General features: G+C 41.4%; 1 protein-coding gene across 4 annotated transcripts in view; it reads right to left on the reverse strand.

Annotated features, from left to right (window-relative positions):
- The window catches only part of LOC115178866 (phosphofurin acidic cluster sorting protein 2), a 92,573-nt gene that overhangs the window by 40,418 nt on the left and 28,798 nt on the right, over nucleotides 1–23,357 (reverse strand). For all 4 annotated transcript variants that reach the window (XM_029740248.1, XM_029740246.1, XM_029740247.1 and 1 more), the window contains exons 2-4: nucleotides 9,995–10,082; nucleotides 2,926–3,015; nucleotides 2,455–2,580 (exon numbers count right to left, since the gene is read on the reverse strand). In XM_029740248.1, the coding sequence (XP_029596108.1) occupies nucleotides 2,455–2,580; nucleotides 2,926–3,015; nucleotides 9,995–10,082 (304 nt within the window). The remainder of the gene's footprint in view (nucleotides 1–2,454; nucleotides 2,581–2,925; nucleotides 3,016–9,994; nucleotides 10,083–23,357) is intronic.

Consider the following 23,357-nt stretch of genomic DNA (forward strand, 5'->3'; position numbering starts at 1 on the left):
CAGACAGACAGCCAGCCAGACACTAGCCCATGCAGGCACACACACACTCATAAATTTGCAAACACGCACGCACACAAACACAAACACAAACACACACACACACACACACACACACACACACACACACACACACACCTTCAACTGACGCACAGTTTTTCTTAGAAACGGGGAAGCTTAATTTTCCTCCCCATGTTTTCTTCCTCATGTCTCACCAAATCGGATTTGTGCCTCTCACCTTGACAGAAACCCCATCACAGCGACGCCTCTACTCCCACCACGCTGCACTTCTCTACGCTCGCTCTAAGCTCTAGGCTGTGTACCAAATCGCATACGGTGCCATTTGAGAGGCAGCCCTGGAGTTTCATTAACCATCAATCACTGGGGCAGGTTGCATCGAAAATGAAAGCCCCCAAATGTTCTCCAATCACTGCTGTCATTCAAACCCAAGGCAAAGCCTGACGGCACTTTGTTCAGACAGTCACGTCTCTACTGAGTATGACATGTTCTCTGTCATTCTCCCCGGCATGCTTTATTATTCAGCCGTTTGCGGAGGCGGAATTGTGAAACTAATTGCGAGTGTATTGCGGATGGAGACCTGAGGAAATGTAGCTATGGTAGTCCTGTAATATGATTGGAGGAATGGGGAAGCATGCCTACATCCGGGGGCATGGTTTAATGCTGGCTGGTGGCTGCTGGCTGTGTGGAATAGTTCATGGATGTGTATATAATGACATTGGCTTGTGTTCAGTCAATTTCAAAATAGTGGGTTTCTGTATATCGCTTCTGTTCACTTTATGCATTCGGTTACAGTTCCTTGTTATGGCCAGTTAATAAGTTCCTTCTTGCTTTGGCAATTTTGAATTTAGCACAGACCTTGCCAAAAATGGATTCTGAATTGGAACTGGTAGAGCAGCCTGATCTCATAGACTAGATGTAACATAATATACGTAAATCAAATGAGTGTGATGTGTTACATTTGGTATGGTTACATAAGACAGAAGGTTACTTAACACAAAAACGAAAGGTCGGGGCGGATGGGTAGCCGTATAACGCAAACGTCTACCAACCCAAAGATTGCGAGTTAGAATTTCATCATGGACAACTTTAGCATTTAAGCTAATTGGCAACTTTGCAACTACTTACTACATTTTAGCTACTATGCAACTACTTAGCAACTACTTAGCATGTTAGCTAACCCTTCCCCTAACCTTAACCCTTTAACTTAACTCCTGACCCTTAACCAACCTCCTAACCTAACCTTAACCCTAACCCCTAGCCTAGCTATGATATACATTAGCATTAGCCACCTAGCCAATGTTAACCACAACAAATTGGAATTCGTAACATGTATGTATTGAAAATTCGGAACATATTATACAAATTGCAATTAGTAACATATCAAACAAATTGTAATGCGTAACATATCATGTGAAATGGATGATGGACATCCACAAAGTAATACATATCACACGAAACATATACTAAATGGAGTGTTTTGGATTTACATACAGAATAATACAAAATGCTCTGAGACCAGGTTAAGTGGAGTTAATACGAAATGCTCTGAGATCAGTTTAGGTGGAGTTGTCTATGCCTCCGGCAAACCAATAAAGGTAGGCTATGTGTTGAGGTATATGTGTGTGTTGGGGTATGTGTTGAGGTATGGGCCCTGCCAGAGTGCGAATTACACCTGTTTTGAGTGCACGCGCCTAACAATAAAGACATAATTTAAACTGTAAAAATGAATTACCTTTTAATATGGCATGAACACAACTAGTCATGATATTTTCATCTGATTGTCAAACAAATCTCTTCAAAAAGTAGGCATGTTGGTCCACTCTAAAATAATTCCAGCATCCAAACTGCATACTCGCGCCATTTTATGAATGGAAATAGACATCTGTTACAAAACACCAAAAAAGTGTGCCTAATGAGATTCTGCGATTGCTGACAATTTTTTTTGTAGCCTGAAAAGTCAGGACACGTTAAATGAATTGGAAAGAAGGCTATTTTTATCAAGGACGCATGGCAAACAAATGGCAAAAAATGTGGAAGTACAAATGGAAAATCTATGCGAAAAGGGGCACATCTGAAGCCGAAATTCACCACTACTGGATGGACAGCGCCGCCACATGGAAATACATGGTTTAAACCATGACAAAGAGGTGGGGGTGTTCGTTTCATTGGATGATTTTATTTTCATATTTACCACTGCAAAGCATATCTACCACTGCATTTTAAACAAATATGAGAATGGTTAAATTAGCATTTTTTAGAGACCCCCGAAAGTTTGACTTTCGTTGCATTTAGGGGAGCTAACGTCTCCCGTAATTCGCACCATGGGCCTTGTTTTCCATAGTTACGGATTTCTAACCCCATGATAAGCAACGTCCGTTTGACTTCATATGCCGTTATGATTAAAAAAAATGTATAATATTAAGCTGTCGTCTTTACCTCTGCCATATTGATGACGCCCACAGCTAAGGTCTTATACCCCAGGATGGTGCGGTTTTTATATCGCTTCCTCCTCTGCAGCATGATCTGCAATCGGTTGGCGTCCCTTTTGAGGAAGTGGGGATACTAGGGGGGACAGAAAAGGGCGCAACACACATTAGGTGTTACAGGAGGTTACATCACACCTTACATCATGTCTGTAGCCATGACCACGTTTTTCTTCAGTCAGTCATTTCTTTGATGCCTTCAGACCCACCACCTCAGATGGGCTTTGAACGCCAAAATGAGGTGTGGGAAATACACTATAACTAAAAAGGGGGTATGGTGTTTACATAGGCACTACCATTACTTTAGCAAAAAGCGCTGTACATCAACCGTTGGCTATTGAAAATATGTATTTCAGTCACATAACGGATCACTCTTTGATACTATGATATAATAGTTTTGAAAGCCGTGTTAACCTGGCCATACCTGGAGTGAGAAGGTTAGCTCAAGGTCGGTCTCCATCAGTCCATCTGGAGGAAGGACATACTCGTTGGACCTCAAGATGCGCTTGGAGCCCTGTGGAGGAAAATTTAAAGAGAGGCACAGAGAGAGTTAGGGATGTAATGGTGACTGAAACAAAGACATTTGGTGGTAACACTTCGACTTTGCAATGCTCCTTTCCCTGAGAAACGTGTATAGAAACTCAATGCTAAAACTCACACATCCCTGTGTCAAAGAAGGAGAGTTTGCCAATGATGCCTAGGGCTTAGGGGTTGTTTCTGGACAGGGTCTTGTTCCCTCAGTAACCTACTGATCCAGCCAATTTAAAGGAAGACTCAGCGATATGATGTAGATACAGAAAGCAAACAGCACAATGGATCAATTTACACAGCAACTTAGAGCACTGAAGCACAAGGCACTTCTTTGGTGCCCTCGCTACCACGCTGTGAACAGCGTGATGTGAACACGTGCACAGATACTGTGTGTGACTGTGAGAGAGCATCTCGCTCATTTCAATACATCTGGTGCTGCTCGTGGCAACGGCACTTTTTTCCTAGCATGCTCTATCATCTCACCCAATACAAGCTTGCTTTCATCAGTGGCCGTGTCTGAATACCTATACTTGAGTCCTAAAAAAATTACATTTTATAGTATATGACATTTCGAAAAATCAAGTATACTTTAAATGCCTGGATGTCATACTAATTTCGGTTTTGACAACAGTTGATTAATTAGATATCGGGATGCACTACCAAAATCAATGAATATATGAAGAATGCCAAGAGTGTGCAAAGCTGTCATCAAGGCAAAGGGTGGCTACTTTGAAGAATCTCAAATAGAAATACATTTTGATTTGTTTAACACTTTTTTGGTTACTACATGATTCCATATGTGTTATTTCATAGTTTTGATGTCGTCACTATTTTTCTACAATGTAGATAATAGTAAAAAATAAAGAAAAACCCCTGAATGAGTTGGTGTTCTAAAACTTTGGATATGCGACTTTACGTCTTCACTAAAGAGAAAGAAAAGATGTGTAATTTCAATTAATTTAATGAGATTGTGTTAGATTACATTTTTTCCCATGCATCTTTTTTAAATGCAAACATTTTGGTTAATTTTCTCTTTTTTTTACTGAAACCTATTTTACTGAACACTCGTCTTTCATTTAACTTCTATACCGTCCCAAGATGCACAGAAATACAACAACAATACATCCCAAAATGACAAAAACAGGGTGTCTTTCACAAAACATTTAGCTAGTATCTTAATATTGGTCATTTCATATCGATTATACATGCAAAAATGCTACATTATGCAATTTGTGTGGTTACTCATGTTCATCGCTGAAATCTTTTAGTATGCTGTAGTTTACCCCTGCACTTTTACTTTGGAAGGGCCTGTAGAATTTGTACCATTTACAGTTTTAATAGATAATGTTTTATCGAACGGAAATACTGTTGTTACTGCATATCCTTTCATATCCTGCAATAACTGGCTATTGAGACTGTTCAGTTTTTTTTAATGGGAATTCACTACAAAGCTTTCTTTATTGCTTGGCTTAGATATGTGGTTGCGCTACTGAAATCAATGAATATCGGGAAACAACGTGATCGCGCATGACGCAAAATATAACATTTTATAGTATGTGCATTTTCGGACTGTTACATTGCTCGTTCTGATATTTCTTAATTTCTTTCTTTTTGGATTATGTGTGTATTGTTTTGTATTGCAAAGTATTACTGCACTGTTGAAGCTAGAAACACAAGCATTTGGCAGCACCTGCGATAACATTTGCAAGTCTGTGTACAGGACCAATAAACTTTGATTTGATTTAGCAGTAGATTTATGCATTTTCTATACATTTTATTTATAGATTTTCATTTTGTACCATTTTTGGTGATGTCCTTTTTATAAACCCAAAGTGGATTTCTGTTCACATTTAAAAGTGTTTCTTGTTTGTAATAATAAAAATGTTTTTAAAATCAGTACATCTACTGTTATACTTTCAACATAAAAGGATGCCCTCGCACATCTGAGCTATGTTATTGCAGGTGCAATACATTATCATTAGTAGCCTAGCTATAGTTGGCTAGATCAACTAATAGAGGCCAAATCTTTGAGTGCTGGCTTGATCAGAAGAAGGTGGTTAGGGATATGATTGATGAAGACGAAGTATGGTTATGATCCTATAGAGGGCTAGGTACTCTGGGAACCAGCCCGAGTCTTTTAGCCACTGGACTTCTCCGTCACAATGTATGACATCCACTTGCGTGATTCCTCAGCAGCTCTGGGCACCAGAAATCTCACCACACACAGTTCAGAGTAGCAGCTAGCCAGTCGCCCTCATTACGAGCTCTCTGCATCATTCCTCTACGGCATCTCCCCATTCCTCTCAAGCTTCAGGTGACTCTTCAATCGATGCATGCTTAGGCCTATGGTTAACTCGAGTTTACTCCAAATTAGTGATGCACCGATATTACGTTCCGATATTTCCTTGCCCCAAAAAAACGATACCGATAACCGAAATAAAAACACTTTGCGGCCTTTTTAGCATTCTAGTACAGTTAAATAGTTAACACATACACACGGACACAGAGGTCTAAGGCACTGCATCTCAGTGCAAGAGGCGTCACTACAGTCCCTGGTTCGAATCCAGGCTGTAACACATTCGGCCGTGATTGGGAATCCCATAGGGCGGCATACAATTGGCCCAGCGTCGTCTGGGATTGGCCGTCATTGTAAATAAGAAGTTGTTCTTAACTGACTTGCCTCGTTAAATAAAGGTCACACACACACACACACACACACACACACACACACACACACACACCAAAAAGTTATTTTGTTGGCATTTACGTATGTCACCATTACCAGTAAAACATGATCAAAACCTATTTCTTTCACATACTTGCTGTGCTGTTTTGTTGTTCATTTGTTCAGTCGTTTCATTCTCAACCCGGATTTCATCATACAGGTCAAGCAGTGAAGTTTCAGCTTGTTTGTCCGTGGCCTCTCTTCCTCGGTGCACACACACTTTCCATCTTGTCCAGCTGTGTACGCAACATTTCACGTAAACCCTGTTTCTTGTCTGCATCGAAGTGGCAGTCCTTGTACATAGCATCGAGCATGGTGGCAACACAGCAAAGAGAGAGTGTTACCAAATCGCTTGTTCACAGCCTGTGACAGCAGTTTTGTTGAGCAGGCGTTTCAATGCCATGACAGAGGGTATCACGCCTGCTGCAGGCGCAGTTGATGAGCTTATTTCTCGAGTCAGTTGTTCGACTAGAGCTAGCTAGTGTGTTCATGTTTCAAACATGTTCTCAAATGCCATTGAAGTGGCAGCAGCGGTATGCCAACCAGCACATTCATGAGCATGTAATACGACTTTCCTCAGTACGAAATCCTCGACGACCCACTGTGCTGTCAGACTCAGCATGCTCATGGGGCTGATATCGCTGTTCCAAATATCAGTCATGAAGCTAATAGCAGTGACGCCATCACTGTGTAACTGCGGTAGGGTAACATCTGAAAAATAGCGCACTTGGTAGTGTGTACTGGTGTTCGACCAGTCGGCGAAAGCCAACATCATCCACGATAGAGAACGGTTGATTGTCAGGGGCAATTAATTATCTTGCCGTTAATGGATTTCTCATTTGAGTTGTCTCGTTGAAATGTTCTTACTCTTTCAAATGACTGCTCGACTTATTGACTGCTCGATCCACACAGCAAACATAGTGGGCTAGGTTAAGAATGCTGTGTTACACGTGTAGCACAACATTTTATGTGGTGTCATTACGTCATGTACCTACCATCTTTGACATCGGTTTTGCACATTGGCGTTAAACTAGACATTGGGCTGATACCAATGTTGGCATTTTTAGCCAACATCGGCCAATTACGATATGTTCACCGATATATCGTGCATCCCCACTCCAAATACGTTTTTCCAAATGCTACTTAGCTAACAATACTCTGGCACTCCGCTGTAGTGAAAGGTCACTGGGTGGAGCTACAGACGATCCTTTCCAGTTCATACGCGAAGCATTTACATTTACATTTTACATTTAAGTCATTTAGCAGACGCTCTTATCCAGAGCGACTTACAAATGGGTGCATTCACCTTATGATATCCAGTGGAACAACCACTTTACAATAGTGCATCTAAATCTTTTAAGGGGGGGGGGTTAGAAGGATTACTTTATCCTATCCCAGGTATTCCTTAAAGAGGTGGGGTTTCAGGTGTCTCCGGAAGGTGGTGATTGACTCCGCTGTCCTGGCGTCGTGAGGGAGCTTGTTCCACCATTGGGGTGCCAGAGCAGCGAACCGTTTTGACTGGGCTGAGCGGGAACTGTGCTTCCTCAGAGGTAGGGAGGCGAGCAGGCCAGAGGTGGATGAACGCAGTGCCCTTGTTTGGGTGTAGGGCCTGATCAGAGCCTGAAGGTACGGAGGTGCCGTTCCCCTCACTGCTCCGTAGGCAAGCACCATGGTCTTGTAGCGGATGCGAGCTTCAACTGGAAGCCAGTGGAGAGAGCGGAGGAGCGGGGTGACGTGAGAGAACTTGGGAAGGTTGAACACCAGACGGGCTGCGGCATTCTGGATGAGTTGTAGGGGTTTAATGGCACAGGCAGGGAGCCCAGCCAACAGCGAGTTGCAGTAATCCAGACGGGAGATGACAAGTGCCTGGATTAGGACCTGCGCCGCTTCCTGTATGAGGCAGGGTCGTACTCTGCGAATGTTTTAGAGCATGAACCTACAACATCCATAACTGATGGTGCATTCAAGACAACAGGGAAATCAGAAAAAAACATGCTCCGACTAGGAAAAATATTTTTGAACAGTCATCCAACTCAGATGAAACTCGGCATCCTACTAGAGCTGAAGATCACCACCGTGACGATTTTCCCCCAGTCTGAGCTCATTTTGTTTCCGAGTTCCCAGTTGCACTTGCGGCCGTGGCATACTACAGCATACTTTTTACTAAACAGTACGTGCTAAATAGTGCATAGTACGATTAATATGTATGCAGTTTAAGTAAGTAGTAGGCAAGCCAGAATTCAGACACGGCTACTGACATGCAGAAAATAATATATGGGGAAAAGCTTTTTTTTCCTTTCTATCACAGTCAGTTAGCGCTTCACTAACTCTCCATGCTGACTGTTTAGTTTTCTTGTGGTAGGCTAGCTTCACATCCAAATTAATTGACTGTAAACGCAACAGGCTAATTGCTAACAAGACAACAGCAGCAGTCAGCATCTAATGAGCTGTCGCACACAGCTGTACTAAAATGGACCAGCAGACAGTTATCAGTGATGAAGCGTCACAATACATTCAGTCTTTAGAGATAAAAAGGGAGAAATCATGGAAAAATCTGTATTCGGACATGCATTCCTCTCATGGTGACTCAGTAAACTAAAAAGGTGTGCTAGCTACTTCAAGAATGTAATGCTAATTGATATTAGAGCAGGAAGAAAAGACATGTGGCTTCCAAGAGTAGCCCCATGGGTCCTGACAACTAAGTGCGTAGGTAGGTGTCAGCTTCAGACACGTCTGCAACCAAAGCTTTTTGGCTAGCTCAATGACAATAAAATTAACTAATTTCTGAAGGCATTCAAAAAACTGAAAGGTCCAAAAACAAGTATGCATTATCGGGTTTTAACATACGGAACAAAACTGCCACAATCTTCTGAGTTCAGTAGCTAGAGATACAGAGTGACCAAGAACAAACATTTTTCACTCTTTTTCATCCTGTCAATGGGGAATAAAGAGCAGTCGAGACCCGCTCCTGCCTACGCCGCAACTTTCGGTTCTTTTGTGTTGCTGCTCAACATGCTGTCATCAGAGGATCAGATGTGGCCATTTAAGTCCCTTTTCTGACAAGTAGCAGGTAGGCGGCTGAGACAGGCGCTAGCTAGCCATCATAACCAACACAGGAAGAAAGGAATAGACCTGAATGGTGTTCTCAGAAATATGCTGAAGTACAGAGTTACTTGAGGACAGAGCAGCGGTGGGCAATATTGACTGACACTTCAGGGTCTGATAGGGAACAGCCACCTAAGGTTTTCAGGTCAGGTTTTCTACCACCTGACCAACTGTCATGCTGACATGTTTTAAATCTCTTGAGGTTTGTCGTCCTTCACAACACCAGTGACCATGCCAAAAATTTTCAAACCTGTTGGGCCCCTCAGATTAAAGTGCAATTTATTTATGTATTGAAAAATCAATCCAACCAATGTAGTAAACGTCAGATATCTCTGTGTGTATCTGAAAGGTAAGCTTGCCATGTACAGTATATAGAATTATTGCAAAGATTGTTGATAATCTACCTCTCAATACTCATGAAGTGCATAGTGCAAATGACCAGTGAATTTACCACCAGTAATGAGAGAGAACAGAAAGAACACAGTTCAACCACACAATGCTCTTTCTCTCAGACTGCACAGAACCCTGAGCAATATGCGAGCACTGGGCAGTACCGCGGCCAAAGCGACTACTTTAGTAACGGTCGGACATAACTGTAATATTTTTATTTTCTCTCTGTTCCTATCGAACAAGCTGTCACCTTGGTAACCGCTTGGGCAGTCCTCAGACTATTGAGCTAAGTGGAAGAAGAGATTCTGGGGAGGTTGTCAGGTGTGAAAGGAAAAGTATGCAGCTAGGTCGCAGTTCTGCCAAGATGCATGAAATAAAGGATGTACAAAAGATATGCAATGGCTATAGAAATAGCTTGTAAGGAGAACCACAGAGAAGTGAAAAATATTTCTGATGTTGACCATGAGCTTTTGTTGGCCATTAGCTTTTGTTAGTTATTTCCATATTTGAGTAAATTGACTATTAGTATTGACCTTGATATATAGTCCTTTGATTTTGTGTTGCTTATTTCAAAAAATAGTATCAGTCAATTGATGCAAACATTTGTTACCAAACCAGCCCACAAGACTTCAAATGGTCAACAGCAATCCAAGTTCCTGTGTTTTTATGGACACTCCATTTGATACTAATACAATCCGAAGCACATTACTTAAATCGTCATAACCCTCTAACCTGGACTCACCTGTATTTTGACAGCTATCACCACAGAGTTAAGCTCTCTGTCCAGTTCTTTGAGGACAATCAGCTTCTTGAGGGTCAGGCTGCACAATCTGTGGTCAACAGGGGAGACAGGGAAGGGATTTTGTTTAGTTTCATTCATTTAGATCAGTGGTTCCCAAACATTTTATAGTCCCGTACCCCTTCAAACATTCAACCTCCAGCTGCGTACCCCCTCTAGCACCTGGGTGAGCGCACTCTCAAATGTTGTTTTTGCCATCATTGTAAGCCTGCCACACAAACTATACGATACATTTATTAAACATAACAATGAGTGTGAGTTTGTGTCACACCTGGTTCGTGGGAAGCGACAAAGAGCTCTTATAGGACCAGGGCACAAATAATAACTCTTTATTTTGCCATCTTACATATAAAACCTTATTTGTTCATCAAAAATTGTGAATAACTTACCACAGGTTAATGAGAAGGGTGTGCTTGAAAGGATGTGCACAACTCTGCAATGTTGGGTTGTATTGGAGAGTCTCAGTCTTAAATAATTTTCCACAGTCTGTGCGTGTATTTAGTTTTCATGCTAGTGAGGGCCGAGAATCCACTGTCACATAGGTACGTGGTTGCAAAGAGCATCAGTGTCTTAACAGCGCAATTTGCCAAGGCAGGATACTCTGAGCGCAGCCCAATCCAGAAATCTGGCAGTGGCTTCTGATTAAATTCTATTTTCACAGAACCGCATGTTGCAATTTTGATGAGGCTCTCTTGTTCAGATATCAGTAAGTGGACTGGAGGCAGGGCATGAAAGGGATAACGAATCCAGTTGTTAGTGTCATCCGTTTCGGGAAAGTACCTGCGTAATTGTGCACCCAACTCCCTCAGGTGCTTTGCTAAATTACAATTTACATTGGTTGTCAGCTTGAGTTCATTTGCACACAAAAAAAACAATCATACAATGATGGAAAGACCTGCGTGTTGTCCTTGTTAATGCAAACAGAGAAGAGCTCCAACTTCTTAATCATCGTCTCAAATTTTGTCCCGCACATTGAATAGTTGCGGAGAGTCCCTGTAACCCTAGATTCAGATCATTCAGGCGAGAAAAAACATCACCCAGGTAGGACAGTCATGTGAGAAACTCGTCATCATGCAAGCGGAAATACAAGTGAAAATTATGGTCAGTAAAGAAAACTTAAAGCTCGTCTCTCAATTTAAAAAACGTGTCAATACTTTGCCCCTTAGTCGCTGCCCATATCGTTCCATAGTGCAGAAAATATATACGAGAGTTCAGGGGCCTTGCTTTAAAAGTTAACCATTTTCCCTGTATTGTCCAAAACGTCTATCAAGCTGTCAGGCATTCCCTTGGCAGCAAGAGCCTCTCGGTGGATGCTGCAGTGTATCCAAGTAGCGTGGGGAGCAACTGCTTGCACACACGTTACCACTCCACTATGGAGTGGAGCCCTCACCCTCCGATCCAACGGGTCCCAGACGTTCTCAATGGGATTGAGATCCGGGTTCTTCGCTGGCCATGGCAGAACACTGACATTCCTGTCTAGCAGGAAATCACGCACAGAACGAGCAGTATGGCTGGTGGCATTGTCATGCTGGAGGGTCATGTCAGGATGAGCCTGCAGGAAAGGTACCACGAGGGAGGAGGATGTCTTCCCTGTAACGCACAGCGTTGAGATTGCCTGCAATGACAACAAGCTCAGCCCGATGATGTGACACACCACCCCAGACCATGACAGACCCTCCACATCAATCCTGCTGCAGAGTACAGGCCTCGGTGTAATGCTCATTCCTTTGACGATAAACGTGAATACACCCATCACCCCTGGTGAGACAAAACCGTGACTCATCAGTGAAAAGCACATTTTGCCAGTCCTGTCTGGTCCAGCGATGGTGGGTTTGTGGCCCATAGGCGACGTTGTTGCCGGTGATGTCTGGTGAGGACCTGCCTTACAACAGGCCTACAAGCCCTCAGTCCAGCCTCTCTTAGCCTTTTGCGGACAGTCTGAGCACTGATGGAAGGATTGTGCTTTCCTGGTGTAACTCGGGCAGTTGTTGTTGCCATCCTGTACCTGTCCCGCAGGTGTGATGTTCGGATGTACCGATCCTGTGCAGGTGTTGTTACACGTGGTCTGCCTCGTGCCACTACGAGGACAATCAGCTGTCCGTCCTGTCTCCCTGTAGTGCTGTCTTAGGCATGTCACAGTACGGACATTGCAATTTAATGCCCTGGCCACATCTGCAGTCCTCATGCCTCCTTGCAGCATGCCTAAGGTACGTTCACACAGATGAGCTGGGCATTTTTCTTTTGGTGTTTTTCAGAGTCAGTAGAAAGGCCTCTTTAGTGTCCCAAGTTTTCTTAACTGTGACCTTAAATTGCTTACCGTCAGTAAGCTGTTAGTGTCTTAACGACCGTTCCACAGGTGCATGTTTAATTATTTATGGTTCATTGAACAAGCATGGGAAACAGTGTTTAAACCCATTACAATGAAGATCTGTGAAGTTATTTGGATTTTTATGAACTATCTTTGAAAGATTGGGTCCTGAAAAAGGGATGTTTCTTTTTTTGCTGAGTTTATAGTCAATGTGCGGGACAAAATTGTGGCTGTGATTAAAAAGTTGGAGCTCTTCTCTGTCTGCATTAACAAGGACAACACACAGGTCTTTCCATCATTGTTTGATTTTTGTGTGCAAATGAACAAGCTTACGGACAATGTCAAATGTGATATAGCGAAGCACCTGAGTGAGTTGGGTGCGCAATTACTCAGGTACTTTCCCCGAAACGGACGACACAAACAACTGGATTCCTTATCCCTTTCATGCCCTGCCTCTAGTCCACTTACCGATATCTGAACAAGAGAAGCTCATCAAAATTGCAACAAGCGGTTCTGTGAAAAATGAATTTAAAATCAGGAGCCACTGTCAAATTTCTGGATTGGGCTGCGCTCAGAGTATCCTGCCTTGGCAAATTGCGCTGTTAAGACACTGATGCCCATTGCAACCACGTACCTACAGTTGAAGTCGGAAGTTTACATACACTTAGGTTGGAGTCATTAAAATCCTTTTTCAACCACTGCAAAAATTTCTGGTTAACAAACTATCGTTTTGGCAAGTTGGTTAGGACATGTTTACAGACAGGTTATTTCACTTATAATTCACTGCATCACAATTCCAGTGGGTCAGAAGTTTACATACACTAAGTTGACTGTGCCTTTAAACAGCTTGGAAAATGTCAGAAAATTATCTCATGGCTTTAGAAGTTTCTGATAGACTAATCGACATCATTTGAGGCAATTGGAGGTGTACCTGTGGATATATTTCAAGGCCTACCTTCAAATTCAGTGCCTCTTTGCTTGACATCATGGGAACATCTAAAGAAAATCAGCCAAGACCTCAGAAACAAAATTGTAGCCCTCCACAAGTCTGGTTCATTCTTGGGAGCAATTTCCAAACGCCTGAAGGTACCACGTTCATCTGTACACGCAGCCGTCATACCACTCAGGAAGGAGACGCGTTCTGTCTCCTAGAGATGAACGTACTTTGGTGCAAAAAGTGCAAATCAATCTCAGAACAACAGCAAAGGACCTTGTGAAGACACTTTTTCTCCAGTATCTATATCCACAGTAAAACGAGTCCTATATCGACATAACCTGAAAGGCCACTAGGCAAGGAAGAAACCACTGCTCCAAAACCGCCAGGAAAAAAGCCAGAAAACGGTTTGCAACTGCAAATGGGGACAAAGATCGTACATTTTGGAGAAATGTCCTCTGGTCTGATGAAACAAAAATAGAACAGTTTGGCCATAATGACCATCGTTATGTTTGGAGGAAAAAGGGGGAGGCTTGCAAGCCGAAGAACACCATCCCAACCGTGAACCACGGGGGTGGCAGTATCATGTTGTGGGGGTGCTTTGCTGCAGGAGGGACTGGTGCACTTCACAAAATAGATGGCATCATGAGGGAGGAAAATTGTGTGGATATATTGAAGCAACATCAAGACATCAGTCAGGAAGTTAAATCTTGGTCGCAAATGGGTCTTCCAAATGGACAATGACCCCAAGCATACTTCCAAAGTTGTGGCAAAATGGCGTAAACACAACAAAGGCAAGGTTTTGGAGTGGCCACCACTCCATCATTGAAAATTTGTGGGCAGAACTGAAAAAAAGGGTGTGCGAGCAAGGAGACCTACAAACCTGACTCAGTTACACCAGCTCTGTCAGGAGGAATGGGACAAAATTCACCGAAGTTATTGTGGGAAGCTTGTGGAAGGCTACCCAAAGTTAAACAATTTAAAGGCAATGCTACCAAATACTAATTGAGTGTATGAACTTCTGACCCACTGGGAATGTGATGAAAGAAACAAAAGCTGAAATAAATTCTCTACTATTATTCTGACATTTAACTTTCTTAAAATAGAGTGGTGATCCTATCTGACCTAAAACAGGGAATTTTTACTAGGATTAAATGTCAGGGATTGTGAAAAACTGAGTTTAAATGTATTTGGCTAAGGTGTATGTAAACTTCCGACTTCAACTGTATGTGAGAGTGGATTCTCGGCCCTCACTAGCTTAAATACAGGCACAGACTGTGTGGAAAATGATTCAAGACAGACTCTCTCCAATACAACCCAACATTGCAGAGTTGTGTGCATCCTTTCAAGCACACCCTTCTCATTAACCTGTGGTGAGTTATTCACAATTTTCCATGAACAAATAAGGTTTTATATGTAAAATGGTGAAATAAAGAGCAAAATGATTGATTATAATTATTTGTGCCCTGGTCCTATAAGAGCTCTTTGTCACTTCCCACGAGCCGGGTTGTAACAAACTCACACTCATGTTTAATAAATGTATCATATAGTGTGTGTGTGGCAGGCATTTGAGAGTGCACTGACCCTGGTGCTAGAGGGGGTACGCAGCTGTAGGTTGAATGTTTGAAGAACCACTGATTTGAAAACCACTGCTCTAGAGGACATAATTTGAAAAAAAAGTTACAAAATACAATTATAAAAAACCCGCAAAAGGACTGATTTCTCCCAGTAAAAAAAAAGGTTTTCGATCTCATAATCCCACTTTTTTTAATAGAAAAAACAACAACAACATTGGATGTTCTAAGTCCACAACAATGCTTAAACCACATCAGTGGACCCCCAAAAAGCTGATTTGTTTGGTGTAGTTACCATTTAAATCACGTGCGCACCAGCCAGACTGTTTCTGTAGCCATAGGAGGTGTGCGAATTTCAAGTTTGGGGAAGATACATTTTCACCATAAAAATGCACCTTTATAATTAAGCAATCCATGTATCACATTTGCAGACTCATGTAAGATAGTCATCATTTAGGCTTATAATATAACTCAATCACTGTTTGCAAAAAGTACTGTTCAATGCATGGCTGAGCGCGTAGTGGTGTAAAGTTGGCCTACAGTAGGCTATATCAAATACATTTCTTGGCCTTTTATAAACATTTTATGCAATTCTACTACACTTTATATGACTGGAGACATTAGCGGAATCTTTTTTAATATTACAGGGTAGCCTACTCTGCTGACACTGACAAAAATATCAATAAAAATGACGTTGTCTGATCCATATAGTCGCCCTATGAGAAGGGGAGAAAAAGCCTATTATAATAGCCTATTATATGACATTGATTTACATTGATTTAACCTGGAGGAGGAAATTATTGTCCAAAAACGAACTTCCAAATGGCACAACAATGATAAAGAGTGAATATGCTCTCCACTGGTGCCAATAAAATAGGCAATAGTGTTCAAACAATTAAGTTGAGAATTTTGATAACTATAAAACTCCAGATTAGAGAGTATTTTCATTGTCTTCTCTTCACAGCAATAGAATTTACAGTTCCCTGCTGCCAATGACTGGAACGAATTGCAAAAATGACTGAAGCTGGAGACTCATATCTCCCTCACTAACTTTAAGCATCAACTCTCAGAGCAGCTCACAGATCACTGCACCTGTACATAGCCCATCTATAATTTAGCCCAAACAACTACCTTTTCCCCTACTGTATTTATTTATTTTATTTAGCTCCTTTGCACCCCATTATTTATTTCTACTTTGCACTTTCTTCTACTACAAATCTACCATTCTAGTGTCTTACTTGCTATATTGTATTTACTTTGCCACCATGGCCTTTTTTGCCTTTACCTCCCTTATCTCACCTCATTTGCTCACATTGTATATAGACTTATTTTTCTACTGTATTATTGACTGTATGTTTGTTTTACTCCATGTGTAACTCTGTGTTGTTGTATGTTGTCGAACTGCTTTGCTTTATCTTGGCCAGGTCGCAATTGTAAATGAGAACTTGTTCTCAACTTGCCTACCTGGTTAAATAAAGGTGAAATAAAAAAAAATTCAAAAAAATTGTTTGCGAGTCTAGCAACATTAACACGACCCAAAAAAACTGAACCTCAAAAAGGTATGAAAACAAGGTAGAAAATAAAATAACAAATCTGCACACATGCTCCGAAGAGAGATCTTTTTAATAATTACAACACTTCAAAACGCAAATAGGTCTTCATCAGGAGAACATGAAACCAACGAACGTAGGCAGAACATGAAAACATGACAAACAAGTAAGGAAACAAAACAGATATTGTATTGTCAGTTCAGACCTGAATAGGAGTGCTGCTGTGAGCTTCATTAAAATCTCACGGTGGCCCTGAGCTCTTAGTTTTCCCCTCAGACTGCAACTGTACCCCAAATGGCACCCTATTCTCTAAAGTGCACTATGGGTCCTGGTCAAAAGTAGGGCACTAAATAGAGAATAAGGTGCCATTTGGGATGTAACCTTTATCGAAGTACTGCATTGCCAGAGTATGAGTCATACAGGAAGCTAGAGACGGGTCCTATTCTTCCATTCTGGTGCATTTGGAGGAGAAAGTAGAGCTGGGGTTGAATGAATGTGTTCTCTCCTCTTTTCACTCTCTCTCACACTCTCTGTGTTTGATAAGAGAATTATCTATTAAAAGGTAAATGAATCAATAGACCATGATGAATTATTAGTCATACAGAATGGTTAATGAATAATCAATGTAATGATCAATGTAGGGATCTATAATTATTTCTGGAAAGTCCAGGAACCACGGGATAGGGAAAGAAATGTGTATATGCAATTAGGAGGGGCACCAGGAGACAGATGGTCCAGGGAGTAAAAGCTTCAAAGCATTTCTAACCTTGAGGGAAAGGAACAGGCGAGCTCGGGATAGAGATAAACAGTGTGAGAAGTTTGTGGGGGATGCAGGTCACCAACAGTTTGTGTGTAAATGCATGTGCGTAAGAAAGCAAGAACTATATAATGACTGTTTTGTTATCCTGACCTCAGAATGTTCTCTGAATAAAAGCTACAGATACCTTTTGCAGAAAGCTGAGTCCTTGCCTAATTATTTTAACCCATTGTCTTACAAACCTTGGGCATTAGTCAAGGCGAATTGATTATTGATTATTATCATCAAAGATACAAATTCCTTTAACCTCTACGGGCCACGGGGGCAGTATTGAGAATTTTGAAAGAAATATGTGCCCATTTTTAACTGCCTCCTACACCAACTCAGAAGCTAGGATATGCATATTATTAACACATTCGGATAGAAAACACTCTGAATTTTCTAAAACAGTTTGAATGGTGTCTGTAAGTATAACAAAACTCATATTGCAGGCAAAAACCTGTGAAAAATAGATAAAAAAAAAAGAGAATTTTGTGACTGTACTATTTAGTGTCATTGTTTTAAAGATACCACAGTGAGAAAGGATTCAGTTCGCAACTCCTACTGCTTCCACTAGATGTCAACGATCTTTAGAAAGTTGTTTGAAGCATCTGTGATAAATACACACCGAATTAGAAAGCTTACAAGTTGACACGTCATCACTTCATTTTTTGCGCCTGCGCATGAATCTGAGAAGAGTGCCTTTGTCATTATCGTTTATTCTAGACACTTGATAGGTTGTGTGAAAATATTACTGATGTTTACTGATGTTTCACGTTAAAAATGGAACAAAAGATTGGTGCTAAACAACGTTTGACATGTTTAAACAAACGTAAATAGATTATTTACTAGGTTTTCTTTAGTTTTTCGACGTGACTTTACACTGCCCACCTCATTTTGTGGGAGCCTACTGAACGCTAACTATTTGGACATAAATTATGAACTTTGTCAAAAGAAACCACATTTGTTCTGGACCTGGGATCTCTGGCAGCGCCTTCTGATGGAGATAATCAAAGGTAAGGGGATATTTAGAATGTTATTATCGATATTAGATGATGCTAATGCTAACGGTATAGCTTAGCTTAGCTTAGCATATAGCTTATTGTTGTTAGCATAGTACCCAGTTTATACAAAATGTGATTTCCCAGTAAAGTTATTTTGAGATCTGGCCCTTCGGTAGCAATTACGAGATGATAATATATTATTCTTTGAATGACAATATTATAATTTACCAATGTTTTCGAATAGTAATTCCGTGATTTGTAATGCTGGATTCACTGGGTGCATTCGAGCCGAAAAAAATTCTGAATTTCACCGCGACTGTAAATGCTGTTTTTGGATATAAATATGAACTTGATGGAACTAAAAATGCATGTATTGTATAACATAATGTCCAATGAGTGTCATCTGATGCAGATTGTCAAAGGTAAGTGCATAATTCTAGCTAGTTTTCTGTCTGTTGATGCCCTTCTTTGAATTGGCTAAACATTACACGCAGCTATTGTCAATGTACTCTCCTCACATAACCTAACTTTATGCATTCTCCGTAATGCCTCTGAAAATCGGACAGCGTGGTTAGATTTAGGAGATATATCTTTCAAATGGAGGAAAATAGTTGATTATTTGATTTTTTGAAATGATTACTCTTGCAGTTTTGAATTCCCCGCCATGGTCACATGACAATGAATCCCAATACCGGGATAAGATCGGGATAAGATCCTCAACAGGTTAACAGTGTTGGGGTGGCAACCTTGGTCAGCAGAGTAGAAAAACATTCACTTTCCAATTCCCCATGACAGACCCTTACTCCAACCCTTACACACACACAAAAAGAATACAATGGAAATGCAAGCGCTTTCAACAGACTTACACTAAAAAAAACACATCCTCAGACCCACACACAGCTACACCCCCCCCCCCCCCCCACCACACACACACACACACACAACCGAGGGGAAGTTGGGGTCACAGTCTGTCATTGAGAATTCTGACTTGTCTGGAGTGTAGTTGACAGGCAACCACAAACAGGCCAATTCAACATCCAGTACTGACAGCGCACGCACATCAACACGCTCATACAAACACACAAACGCACCCAAAGAGATGCACACAAACACACTTGGACACAAAGGGGCTGTAATGTTCAGAAGCAGTGATGGAAAAAACTTTGCGCTAGCTCAGCACAAAGCCAGACCACCTGATTGAACGCATTCTGTACCGGCCATTCATCGGAAGGAGAGGCAGACAGGCAGACAGACAGAGCGACATACAGAGCGACAGACAGAGCGACAGACAGAGCGACAGACAGAGCGACACGAGGGGTCGATGGACAGAGAGATGAAAAGAGAGGGTTAGGGGGAGGGAGATTGAAATGACTGGACATTCCAACACAGAGGCCATGTGAAAGAGAATCAGTATATTTACAGGAAATACTCACTCACTGCAGTACACTAAAACTATCACAGTATCATAGAGGCACAGAATAAGTTAGAGGAAAAACAAAAAGAAATGGAGGAACATATTCAAGAACGATCAAGTGCAATATATTATAAAGCGAACTGGTTGGAATATAGGTAAAAATTAATCAAATAGAAATGCTACCAAAATAATTTGCGATGATTCACTAAAGAATATTTTGAAAGAGGAAGCAAAGTACTTAAAAATAAAAAATCAATAAAATAAAAAAAAGATATCACAGTGCAGTAGAGCCATGCTTATGTTGAAAGCCTCAAAGCTGATCTGCTAAAACGGCATGATATTTGCTGGGGATATTGTGCGAACAAAATATTTCTTGTTGGATAATACACACACCGGGAATACAATGTGTTGTGAAAAGTGTTATGAAATGTAATGTAATATTTGACTCTGCATTTTAATCTCTGGACAAAAATGAAGAGACCACTGCAAAATTATCAGTTTCTCTGGTTTTACTATTTATAGGTATGTGTAAACTACTGAACATTTCTCCCAAATTCCAAATAAAAATATTGTTATTTAGAGCATTTATTTGCAGAAAATGACAACTGGTCAAAATAACAAAAAAGATGCAGTGTTGTCAGACCTCAAATATTGCAAAGAAAATAAGTTCATAATCATTTTTAAACAACACAATACGAAACGTTTTAATTTAGGAAGAGTTCAGAAATCCATATTTGGTGGAATAACCCTGATTGTCAATCACAGCTTTCATGTGTCTTGAAAGCTCCTCCACCAAATGTTACAGTGGGTGCGAGACACTGTGGCTTGTAGGCCTCTCCAGGTCTCGCACCCACTGTGAAATTTGGTGGAGGATCGGTGATGATTTGGGGGTGCTTCAACAAGGCTGGAATCGGGCAGATTTGTCTTTGTGAAGGACGCATGAATCAAGCCCGTACAAAAACTTGCTTCCTTCTGCTCTGACAATGTTCCCCAACTCTGAGGATTGGTTTTTCCAGTAGGACAATGCTCCATGCCACACAGCCAGGTCAATCAAGGTGTGGATGGAGGACCTCCAGATCAAGACCCTGTCATGGCCAGCCCAATCTCCAGACCTGAACCCCATTGAAAACCTCTGGAATGTGATTAGGAGGAAGATGAATGGTCACAAGCCATCAAACAAAGCCGAGCTGCTGGAATTTTTGTGCCAGGAGTGGCATAAAGTCACCCAACATCAATGTGAAAGACTGGTCAAATCAAATCAAATTTTATTGGTCACATACACAAGGTAAGCAGATGTTAATGTGAGTGTAGCGAAATGCTTGTGCTTCTAGTTCCGACTAGGCAGTAATATCTAACAAGTAATCTAACAATTTCCCAACAACTATCTTACACACACAAGTGTAAAGGGATTAATAAGAATATATACATATAAATATATGGATGAGCGATGGCCGTGCGGCATAGGCAAGATGCAGTAGATGGTATAGAGTACAGTATATACATATGAGATGAGTAACATAGGGTATGTAATCATTATATAAAAGTGGTATTGTTTAAAGTGACTAGTGATACATTTATTACATCCAATTATTAAAGTGACTAGAGATTTGAGTCAGTATGTTGGCAGCAGCCACTCAATGTTAGTGATGGCTGTTAAACAGTCCGATGGCCTTGAGATAGAAGCTGTTATGCCTTCTTCACCAGCTGTCTGTGTGGGTGGACCATTTCAGTTTGTCTGTGATATGTACGCCGAGGAACTTAAAACTTTCCACCTTCTCCATTACTGTCCCGTTGATGTGGATAGGGGGGGGGTGCTCCCTCTGCTGTTTCCTGAAGTCCACAATCATCTCCTTTGTTTTGCTGACGTTGAGTGTGAGGTTATTTTCCTGACACCACACTCCGAGGGCCCTCACCTCCTCCCTGTAGGCCGTCTCGTCGTTGTTGGTAATCAAGCCTACCACTGTAGTGTCGTCTGTAAACTTGATGATTGAGTTGGAGGCATGCATGGCCACGCAGTCATGGATGAACAGGGAGTACAGGAGAGGGCTGAGAACGCACCCTTGTGGGGCCCCAGTGTTGAGGATCAGCGGGGGGAGATGTTTCCTACCCTTACCACCTGGGGACGGCCCGTCAGGAAGTCCAGGACCCAGTTGCACAGGGCAGGGTCGAGTCCCAGGGTCTCAAGCTTAATGACGAGTTTGGAGGGTACTATGGTGTTAAATGCTGAGCTGTAGTCAATGAACAGCATTCTTACATAGGTATTCCTCTTGTCCAGATGGGTTAGGGCAGTGGAGAGCATGCCAAGACGCATGAAAGCTGTGATTGAAAATCAGGGTTATTCCACCAAATATTGATTTCTGAACAATTCCTAAGTTACAACATTAGTATTGAGTTGTTTAAAAATGAATAGGAACTTATTTTCTTTGCAATATTTGAGGTCTGACAACACCATATTTTTTTGTTATTTTGACCAGTTGTCATTTTCTGCAAATAAATGCTCTAAATGACAATTATTATTTTAAATTTGGGAGAAATGTTGTCAATAGTTTATAGAATAAAACAACGTTCATTTTACCCAAACACATACCTATAAATAGTAAAACCAGAAAAAATTATTTGTCTCTTAATTTTTTCCAGAGCTGTATCTCTGCCTTAATATTTCTGGACCCCAAGATGAGTAGCTGCTGCCTTGGGGATGAGGATACTTAATAAATACAAAATAAAGTATATTTTGTTATAGTTTCTCTTCTCCAAACACATTGACTTCAGCAGTAGCCCATACAAGACTAGGAATAGTCCATTGCTACATCCTACATATCCCAACACGTTTGCATTATTTACGGGTTAGTAACTATACTGTAACAACTTCAACTTTATCTATTTTAAAGTGTGTCCCAATTTGGATATAGCAAATGCCGTTATGTCTAATGCTTCTTCGGGCAAGCGGCCAATAATCTGCAGCCTATAACATGGACACAACTGTGTGACAGGTGCTACTAGTCTTCAATACATCCCCCTGTGTTAGTAATGATGAACTGTATCGAGAAGCGTTTTACTCATGCCAAATCCATTTTCTCATAACACCATTACACACACTCCGCCTGACAGTGCCCAAAGATAAAACAGGGGGAGTGTAACGGTAAACTGCACCTCAGACGAATTGCGTTTCATTAGCATGACAGGAAGAGCATGTGCTCCTAAACCCCAATTCCCTGGAGACGAGGGGAAAGGCGTTGAGGTAGAATGACGGATTATGCGTAACCGTTAAGCAATCAGCTACAGGGAACACGTTGCATCTGTCAAAAGAATGATTCATGCACTTGGGACTATCAACATGGCAGCTGGTGGAGCACTACAATAGGCTTGGGCGGTATCCAGATTGTCAGACCTTCATACCGACCGTGTGCCACATTTGGTAATACCGGCACTGAACACAAGGGAAGCTATTTTCAAACTAAATGCTAACAAGCACATTGCGAAAAAAAATTCAGGACAGACATCTCAGCTAATAAAGTTACACAACTCAAAAATGCTACTCACAGATGGCTGAACACATAAAAACGTTTCATTAGACAGCAAGGCTCTTGATCCAAGGACAACAACCTCTCCCTCAACGTGATCAAGACAAAGGAGATGATTGTGGACTACAGGAAAAGGAGGACCGAGCACGTCCCCATTCTCATCGACGGGGCTACAGTGGAGCAGGTTGAGAGCTTCAAGTTCCTT

Source organism: Salmo trutta, chromosome 38 (assembly GCF_901001165.1).
Source record: "Salmo trutta chromosome 38, fSalTru1.1, whole genome shotgun sequence".
Lineage (NCBI taxonomy): Eukaryota > Metazoa > Chordata > Actinopteri > Salmoniformes > Salmonidae > Salmo > Salmo trutta.